The sequence below is a fragment of the Ursus americanus genome, chromosome 6, assembly GCF_024610735.1.
Source record: "Ursus americanus isolate L20-20 chromosome 6, mUrsAme1.1.p, whole genome shotgun sequence".
Lineage (NCBI taxonomy): Eukaryota > Metazoa > Chordata > Mammalia > Carnivora > Ursidae > Ursus > Ursus americanus.
Genome location: NC_142132.1, coordinates 64,647,577 through 64,657,697, shown reverse-complemented (window position 1 = coordinate 64,657,697; position 10,121 = coordinate 64,647,577). Strand labels below are relative to the sequence as shown.

General features: G+C 41.5%; 1 protein-coding gene across 5 annotated transcripts in view; it reads left to right on the top strand.

The window, feature by feature from the left end:
* The first annotated feature begins 367 nt into the window (after positions 1 to 367).
* Positions 368 to 10,121, top strand: part of BICC1 (BicC family RNA binding protein 1) — a 268,196-nt gene continuing 258,442 nt past the window's right edge. For 3 of the 5 annotated variants that reach the window (XM_045783139.2, XM_045783138.2, XM_045783140.2), the window contains exon 1: positions 532 to 857. In XM_045783139.2, coding sequence (XP_045639095.2) covers positions 668 to 857 — 190 coding nt within the window. In that variant the 5' untranslated portion in view covers positions 532 to 667. Of the gene's footprint in view, positions 858 to 890; positions 1,334 to 10,121 lie in introns of those variants that run through there. The other 2 variants (XM_045783141.2, XM_045783142.2) reach the window with 2 other exon arrangements.

The window sequence follows — 10,121 nt, the reverse complement described above, 5'->3', positions numbered from 1 at the left end:
CTTTCTCCCTCCTCTTGTTTCAAACTTGTGGGACCGACCGAGGCTGGGAGTTACAGGGTGTATTGTGTGTATGTAAATAGAAGGGGAATTATGTGTGTATTTGGTGTGCTTGCAGAAAGTGCGCTTAAACCTGGTGAGTGTCTGTGTTTGAAGAACCATGAAAGTATACGTGCGGGGTAAGATTTGTACGAGTAAGTGCAGAAAAGCGGTAGTGTGTACGTGGTGAGTGTGCGCGCGCGAGTGTGTCCGAGCGCCAGGGGCGGCCCGCCCGCGCGCCCGCCCGCCGCGGCTCCCCGTGGGCCGGCGGGGCCAATGAGCGCGCGGCGGCAGGGGCGGCGGGCGGGGAGGGGGCGCCGGGGCCCTGCGGATGGAGGCGCGGGCGGCGCGGCGCGCTCATTCCGCGCGGGCGTTGCTGGCTGGGGGAGGCGCAGTCACTGGCCCGGGACCGGGGCCGGGACTCGGGGCGGCGGGCGGCTCTCGGGGCTGGGATGCGCCGGGGGCTCCGTGGCGGCGGCGTTGGCGGCGGCGTCGGCGGCGGCCGGGGGACGAGCTAGCGCCGGGGCGCGGGGAGCCAGTCGAGCCCGGCCGGCGAGCGGAGGCGGCGGCGCAGGCAGAGCGGCGGCCGAAGTCGGAGCCGGAGCCCGAGCCCGAGCGCCGCGCGCCCACCATGGCCGCCCAGGGCGAGCCCGGCTACCTGGCGGCGCAGTCGGACCCGGGCTCCAACAGCGAACGCAGCACTGACTCGCCCATGCCCGGCTCCGAGGACGACCTGGTCGCCGGGGCGCCCCTGCATAGCCCCGAGTGGAGCGAGGAGCGCTTCCGCGTGGACAGGAAGAAACTTGAGGCCATGTTACAAGGTAGGCATCCCCCGCGTTCTCCGACTCCCGCACTTCTTCCCGGACATCCCCGACCCGCGGCCAGCTCCCCACTCCAGCGCGTAGCCGACTTAGTTCCCCGGTCCCCTCCCCCGCGAAGCCGCAGGACATCCAAGGAGTGGAGACCTCGCGGGACTCTCCACCCTTCCACGCCTCTCAGGTCTCCCGGCACCGGGAACCTTGTGCTAACTTGACGCGCTTCAGAAAAGCCAAAGGCCGAGTTTGTACCGGCGCGCCCAGTTGTGTTCTTGAATACTTTGAAGATGCCAACTTTAGTCCGGACACCCGGGCTGTGCCATCAGGACCCACTGGGACCGCACAGAGTATGCGTGACTCCCTCCCCACTCCCTGATAGTCTTGAATTTAAGCTCCCGTCCCTCCTCATGTCAGTGTCCACTTCCTTCAGCTGAGGGGCCTTGTCTAGCTATTGGGAAACACTGCAGATGTCAGCGCTTAAGGTAGGAGTTCCCGCCCCCCACGCTCCACTCGGGAGTAAAAGGGGCCTGGCTGGGGGTAAAGAGCCCGAGCGTGGGGACTGCGTCAGGGCAATGCTGCTGGGTTGGAGGACACTGTGTGTTCATCTCCTGACAGGCATATAAAACACATCTTGAGTTATACTCACTTCATAAAAATCTTCCTATACTGTGAGCGTCTTACACAATTTTTCTTTCTTTCTTTCTTTTTTAATTCCGTAGTTTCTCTGGGACTTTCCCAGGCACAACAGCTTTAGGACTGGAGGCAAATTCTGAGTTTTCATGGGAGGATTGGAGTTCTCAAGAGTGAACGCTAACATGTCCAAGGTCATTTTGGCCTTCCTTAAAAATGTTAATTACTAGCCTACCTGTAAGTCACCAGTGTGGTCATTTCCCTCATCCAGAAAAATATGATAGTTTGAATGATTATCATTCTTAAAATACTGTAGAGGACCAGGCATTAATTTGACTAAGGGTGTATGGTGGACTCATTCAGTAGCTAGTGTCCTTATATCAAGAGAGGATTGGAGCTTTCCAACTTTCTTTTGTGGCCTTATGCATAACTAACTGACTTTATCAGTCAGTGCATCACAACATGGGAGCTATTTAGCCCTCCCTGGAAATGCAGTGGCTTTTAAAGACAATTACGCAGGTTATTTTAAGAGAGAACAACATGTTTTCCAAGACTTTCTACTTGGTAGAAACAAATAGCAGGAGTGGTTGGCTGGCGTTTTGGATGAGCTACAAACTCATCTCCCCGGTTGCTTATTTTTATTGATAAACATCCCTAGTGCTTATCATGTCTCTTTCTCTCCCCCCCCTTAAATTGCATAATTTTCTAGGAGGGTTACTTCCGTGATGAACTGTTCAAATAAGAATATCATAAAGTGGATTTAGAAGTTAAATTATAGCGAATTTGGAAATTAAAGTTGTATTTCAGTAATCCATTTTAGTTGTTTCATTTGTTCCATGGTTCTTTTTGCCTAGTTTCTGATTCTAAAACAAAATATTAAGTTTATTCAGAAAAATATTATGAGATTGTTTCCTACATGAGTTTGGGATGATGTGAAAGGTAGATCTTCTAATACTGTGTCTTCCTTGCCTGTTCCATTTGTGCACACACAAATAGTGACAGTGATGTTAGTTTCTACGCAGCCCTCCGAGCTTTGGAAGTGGATTTCTTTTTTGAATTAATTAATTTTCATTTAGAATAAAATGACATATGGGTGATGAATTTCTTAAATTTGAAGGCTATCCCCTTAGCTACTCTGACATGAGATGGTTTAAAATTGCTTCAGTGATAAAGTTTCTTTCACAGGAAGTTCTAACAGCGCTAACGTTTCTTCAACAATCTATGTATGATGAAATATTTACATTTCAGCCCCAAAGAATTCTTTAATGATTGAACGTCGGGCTTTGATTACTTTTCAGAAATCACCCATAAGTGAATTATGCCTTCTGAGAAAGTAAATTTTGAACACGTTTGGCAATAGAACGTGGTGCACAGTGTACCAAGGCGTTTTGTGATGTTTGCTTCCTAGTGTCAAATTAGGTAGAACTACTGTGTTTGAAGGAGTAAGACTGGTTTTCTGAACCAAAAATAATCCTGTGTCTCATTGTTTTAAACCAGGGGATTATAGCGAAAGTGGGCACTGGATTCACTCAGACCTAGATTCGTATCCCACAGGCTTGGGGACAGTTCCTGGGCTCCTCTCTGTCTCAGTTTGCCCATCTCTAAATGGGACTGAGAATAGTATTTCTCTTAGGGTTTTGTGAGAATTAAAAGATATAATGCCTGATAAGCTAAAACGCTGTTGGACAAGAGCTTGATACATATTTTAGATGCTTTTATCATTATTAATAATAAATATTACAGCATGGATTCAAAAGATTTGCAGTACCCATTACAATTTCTGACATACAGTGTATACTTAAATATTTGGAGAACAAAAAATTTTGCAGTTTCATATTGTGGAATTAAAATAGAGACCACGATAGGAAATTTGGTAAGTCAACAAATATTCTGATATTGTTAGATATTCTTGGGTGTAAAACTTTTCCTTTGAAAAGTGCCAAGTAAGTAAAGTGTTTGCCTGGTTGAATTTCTGATTATGTGAATCTGGTTTGCCATTTTTCTTTTCATAATTGCCTTAAAATATATGCAGATTTCCAGTTTAAATCAGGATAAATAAGATTATCTGTCTTTAAGTCTACATAGTGCAAATTAGTGATTATAATGCTTGGAATTTGTTTCTAGAGAGACTGTCCTGGGGGCAAGTTAATCTTTAATGGGCTGCATTTTTATTAGTAGAGAATTTCTTCTACGCAGTGGACCAAAAATTCAGCAAGGTTAAAATATGGGCAGTAGGACACTGATCAAAGAAATGAAATACCATTCTTGGATGATCAATGAATCCCAAAAGAATTTAATACATAAAAACCACCAGGCTGAAAATGTAGGGAAAAATTTCTAGTCTTCCTAGTCTTTCTTTCTTTTTTTCTTTCTTTCCTCTTTCTTTCTTTCTTTCTTTCTTTCTTTCTTTCTTTCTTTCTTTCTTTCTTTCTTTTCTTTCTTTCTTTCTTTCTTTCTTTCTTTCTTTCTTTCTTTCTTTCTTTCTTTCTTTCTTTCTTTCTTTCTTTCGTCTGATAACTACTTTGGAACAGCCTTGCAGAGTATCTGACATTTTTGTCTAAATGAAGATTATCAATTTTATTAGTCAATGATTTTATAAATGGGAATTATTTTCAAGTTTATTGAAGCTTATGGTCAGCCTTGCAATGGATACCATGGACAGCACTATTTAATCATAAAGAAAAATTGTTTTTTAATTTATTTAATACTGATTTTCAAAATTTAGATTTCATGCCTCATGTGAGATAATAGTGTTGATTCATTTAAGTCAATTAAATGTGACTTATGTAAAGAGGAGGAGGAGAATTGTATAGAAGAAAGTCTGGGGGAAAGTAGGAAATAAATAGGTCAGAAGAGTCAGAAATAGTCTTGGTGTTTGCTAGAGACCTGAGAGGCAAACATGGAATTTATATATTTATTTTTCTCTCTCTCTGTCTTTTTGGTTATTTTACATGTTACTGTTACACTTTTCTTCTTAAGTTAAAAAACATACATGAATGTTTTTTACATACAATTAAAAATTCCTACATACAATTTAGAAGCATAGGGATTTTCAAAGTTCTGAGTCCCTTGTTTCATCATAGAAGGAAGTGTTGCAAGGTGGGAAATGGCCTATTTTTATGAACTGAGGTTGACATCTGGTGGGCTTTTAGGATATTTGCTCTTAGAGACTTTAAAAACCCTGTTGCATTTTTACAATGGTAGGCACAATGGGGATCATTTACTTCTGCTTGCTTGAGTAGCAGAAGTAGCCACTAAAATAGGTTATCAACACATCATTGATTAAAAAAGTAAGAGCAGCAGGGATGCGTGGGTGGCTCAGTCAGTTAAACGTCTGCCTTCAGCTGAGGTCATGATCCCAGGGTCCTGGGATCGAATCCTGCTTCAGGCTCCTTGCTGAGCAGGGAGCCCGCTTCTCCTTCTGCCTGCCACTCCCCCTGCTTGTGCTCTCTCTCTGACAAATAAATTAAACAAAAATAAAAGTAAGAGCAGCAATTATGTTACCTCTTTAATTCAGCAAGTGAAGTGAATCTTTAGTAAAGATAGTCTTATTTTTTAGATGTTTTGTGGGAGAAATATGAAGCACAAATATATGAAAATTAGGGAGTACTGAAAGTGAAGATAAATAAAAGCTAACCTCGGTATAGTTTTCTAGCTAATGTTTGATTAAGGCTAATGTAACAGGAACAAATCAAGTAACTATATGAAGTTCAGGGGTTAAAATTACAGGGCTCTGGGCCAGATGTGGATTCTAATCTTGATGCTACCTTCTAATACGGAGCTTGGGAAAATTCATCACCTGTGGCCCTCTTTCTGAAAGTGGGTGTTGGGGCGCCTAGGTGGCTCAGTCACTTAAGCATCCGACTCTTGATTTCGGCTCAAGTCATGATCTCAGGGTTTGAGATTGAGCCCCGCGGTGGACTCCATGCTGGGTGTGGAGCCTGCTTGGGATTATCTCTGTCCCTCGCCCCCCCCCCCCATCAATCAATCAATCAATCAATCAATAAAATGGGGTATTAATAGTTCTTGCATCTTGAGGTGCTTGTGATGATTAAGACAAAAATGATGTATGTAAAGCATCACAGTGCTGACCATATAGGAAGTGCTGAATAAACAAATAATAACTATATTCATTATAAACCATAGTTCATAAAATGCACATTCTTATATTGCAAATGAAAATCAAGTATATTGGAAAATGAATTAAAGGGTGTTAGGATAAATAAATATTCATAACTATTTAAATATTATCGGCCTTCCTGGCAGCTCACACTGTGATGAGTATATTAGCTTCTTGTAAAGGTGGTTGAGTAAATACTGAGTAAAGCTATATTAGACATGAGTGTGAAATTCTAGATTTCGCTCAGGATGAGAGGGCTTTACACCCTTGTTAGCTGTCCTTGAGTATTTTTCATTCTTTGAAGGGTCCGGAGCCAATCACTTCTGATGTTTTTACTAAAGACTAGCAGCAAAATCAGTCTCCTTTCTAGTTTTATGTTGGTTTGAACTTGTCATTCATTGTTGTGTAGGCAGAGGTTTTTCTCAAAGTCTGTGCCCAGGCTTATGTGTTCAATTTGCTCACTTGTAAAGTGGGATTGTTGTGAGCACTGAATGAGACGAGGCCTGTGGAATGCTTAGCCCAGTGCCAGGCACATGGTGTTTAGTGTAGCCGCAGCTCTGTGCCACATGATAGATAAAGATTTCAAAACACTAGAGAGCAAATGCTTGCCAGGTTTTTAAAAAAAAAACCTACATGTGAATCCCTTTTGTTTAGGGGAAGGGATGATTTATTTTTTAGAAGACTTTCTCCAATCAGTAAGTCAGGACAATGGTAGTTCAGTCTGAGAGCAGAATTGAAGGCTAAGATCACTTTATAAACAATGAAAAAGCCCATCAGAGATTGTGTAGCTGGGCAGTAAAGAGCTCAGGAGCTGCCATCCGACTGGCCTGGATTGGGGTCTTAACTTCGCCTTTTTTAGGGTCCAGTAAGGATAAAACGAGATGGGCATTATGTCCCTGCCCTCATGGGCATTGAGCAAGCACTCTCAGTAAGTTTTATCTTTGCGAAGACTTGTGTGGTTTTGGTGAAGTTGATCATTGATAAGTTAAAACATAGAAAGGTTTGTCATATTGATGATTCTAATGGGCAAGAATATGTTCGTCTGTGACTAACAGAAACCGAACACAGAGTGGCTTAAACAAGCCAGGGGTTCATTTTCCTCACCCAGCACAAAATCTGGAGCTAAGAGGTCTAAGCCCCAGTAGTTGCCCCGGGAGCATCAAGGAGCCCAGAGACTACCCTCCTCTCTGCTGTCCTTAGTCTGCGGCTGTTGGCCTCATTGTTGTAGACTGGCTGTCTGTGCCTGGAGGTGGGTCGGGGGTCTGTGCAGGGAAAGGAGAAGAAGAAACATTGTTTTCTATTCAAGAGTTTGAAGAAGAATCTCTCTCCTGAAACTTCCATCTGTATTTCTTTGGCCACTCTTTGCTACAAGAGCTTCTGGGACTGTAACTTCTTTTCCAGCTTCTCTAACAGAAGTAGGCAAGGAAAAAAGGGAGGCACATGGATCCGACCCATGGTTTCCCCACAGTGGGTGAAGTGAAAGGAATGGTGACAAAAATTCCAAGTTGTGACTGAAGCAGAAGCTTACTTATATTGGAGACTGGCCTGCATTGATAATCTCTAGAAATTTAGATTATTTGGTAATATTACAGAAATTACAATTTCTTTCTTGGCATAATCCAGGAATAAATTTAAATTCCAAAGACACAGTATCCTTGATCATATAGGGCTGTTCTCATCTTGTTACTGCTTTACAAACAGAACCTAGGCCCACTAAATAATGTAACTGTCTTTTTCCTCCACTGTTTTCTCCATGTCAGGTTTTTTTTTTTAATTGAAAATTACACAACAATAAAAATGCCCATTTTCTCTTTTATTACTCCAAGATACCTTTAATCTTTCCCTTTTCCTTCCTGCCTATCACGCATCTCAAATTGGTTTTGGAATTTTCAGGTTCAGTGTAGTTCATACTTTTGTCCTTTTGGCTTTTTGTAGATTGGTTACTGCAGCATAATCTGGCCAACAAAGTCAGAATTTGTTCAGAAGATGAAGTCGTTTTGGATGCAGTTTGACAGTAGAATGATCATCAGATATGTGCCATGCTTCAGTGTTTGAAATTGTCCAGAGTGATAAGCTAATAAAATATACTAGTTGGCTCATTCTTGGTTTATTCTAAAATGTATTTCTTAAAAAATGCATGGATAACAGTGACCAGGTATTTTCCTTTATGTAAAATGCTTAATAAACTGTCAGGGATGAGGCATGATTATAATGTTAATTTATAGTGGCTTTTGCTGTGCGTGGGGATGACCTCGGCAAGAAACCCTTGCTATGCTGCAGAGGCCACCGAATTTGATTTTTAATTCTTGTGGTACTAACATTTAGGGCAAGATCCGAAATACACAAACCATTAGTAGAAACTTTTTGTGGATGCTATATTTTTATAAATCCTTTTCCTACCTACTAAGCTACTAATAACTGTAGGTGATGAAAACATTTATTTGTAACAAGTATTAAATCCCATTGCTATTTATGATGCTGGCATATAAAAAGGTAATGCTCATTTGTAAATAAAAAGTAGTTTCTCTGTTACAGTGAATAAGGTAAACCACACATTAGTCTGCATATTGAGTTTATCTGAAGCTTAATTGCATCTCTTGCATAGGAAGAGGCTCAAACATAGGATTTGAAAATTAGCCATTGCAGTTTTTTTCTCATTATGAAAGTAATATGAACTTCTTATAGAATACTTGAAAGTACAAACAGATATAAAAAAGGAAAACCAAAAGTCGTTCCTAATCTGGCAATAACCACTATTGTGTTTTGGGAATCTAGCAATAACCACTGATAGTATTTGGAATTATTTTCTGGGCTTTAAAAAATATACCCACACATAATTAATTAATTAATTAATTAATTTTAAAGATTTTATTTATTTATTTGACAGAGAGAGGGGCAGCGAGAGAGGGAACACAGGCGGGGGAGTGGGAGAGGTAGAAGCAGGCTCCCAGCAGAGGAGCCTGACGTGGGGCTCGATCCCAGGACTCCAGGATCATGCCCTGAGCTGAAGGCAGACGCGTAACGACTGAGCCACCCAGGCGCCCCTATTTTTACAACAGATACTGAGTTCCCACTGTATGTCAGGTACGCTGTTAGTGTTAGGCTTTGGGAATGCAGACAAAACCAAGAAAGATAAGATAGATATGATTCCGTGTCTTGTGTCCCTTACATTCTAAACTGGGATCACACCCAGTTTTTCACTTACCATTGTGTCAGGAGTATTTTCCATCTCATTAAATATTTTTGAAGAGCATCTTTTTAAATGGATATAAAATATCCCTTGACATATCATACTTTGCTTAAACATTATGACATCTTACAACATTTTACAGGGCTGAGAGTGGAAAGAGCCTGATGTTTTTACTCAGACTGCCCGAGATTCAGATTCTGGGCAGGTTAAAAACTCCTGCCTGGGCAAGTAAATAACTTCTCTGAGCCTTAGTCTTTTTCTGTCTGCAATGGGGATAAAAGTATTGAGGATTAGAAATACTGTGTGTACGCACCCACCAGGGCCAGATGCAGTGCATATACTCAAAAGAATGGCAGGTGGTGAATATTAATACTGCTGTCCCAAACACTCTTGCCTAAAAACCTTGTTTACATCCTTGAATATTCTCTTAGGAAAAATTCTTACTAGTGAAATTTTTGGGCAAAGGGCACGGCTATTTTAAGACTCTTGTTAAAGTTTGCAAAATTATTTTCCAGAAACTTTCACAGGTTAGGCAGAAGAGACAACAGATTTGCAGGATGTCTGCTCCTTGTGCCTGTGATCTTACAACCTGACTTGTTTGAGCTGGTAATTGTGACAAATTAGGATGTAATCAAATTACCTATCCAGGGTTAAGAGTTCTGTATGTTCCTTTCACTGAAAATTTTGAATGGTGTTTATTTTACCTGGTTAACACGTCTACAGATCAGTAGTTCTTAAAATCTGTGTACGTAAAAATCACCTGGGAAGATTGTGCAAAAAGGCAAACGCTGGGCTTCTGTTGGAGATTCCGATTGTGTAGGTGGGAGGATTGAAGTGGTGGCTGGAATCTGCATTTTGAAAAGAATCTCATGTGACTCTAAGGTAGGTGATCCTAGGACTATACTTTGAGAAACATTTGCTACATGGTTACATGATGATTGTCAAAATTAAAAAGATTTAGATCCTTTTCTTTCTTTGATTTCCTTTGCCCCCGAAGCTAATATTTTCTCCATGTTAAACCGTCTTGAAGCATTTTAGTCTAGGAGCATAACTGGCACAGCATTGTTTAGAGTGTCTTGTTGTATGGGACTTCGGGAAGAGCCCAAACCTGTATATTCCTGTGGGGGACATATTGTCTTCGTTATTGCACAGGAGGCTCAGAATACATTTAATTTTCCTATAGGTTCCCATTAAGTTAGGTGTAATAGACACCTGTTTAATATATTATGAAATAATTTAAAAGGGCACATTTGTTGTTACAGAATTTTAAAAAGCAATATGAAGGAAACTTTTAAGAATAAAAACAATCGTCAGTAATCTTACTGTCCTG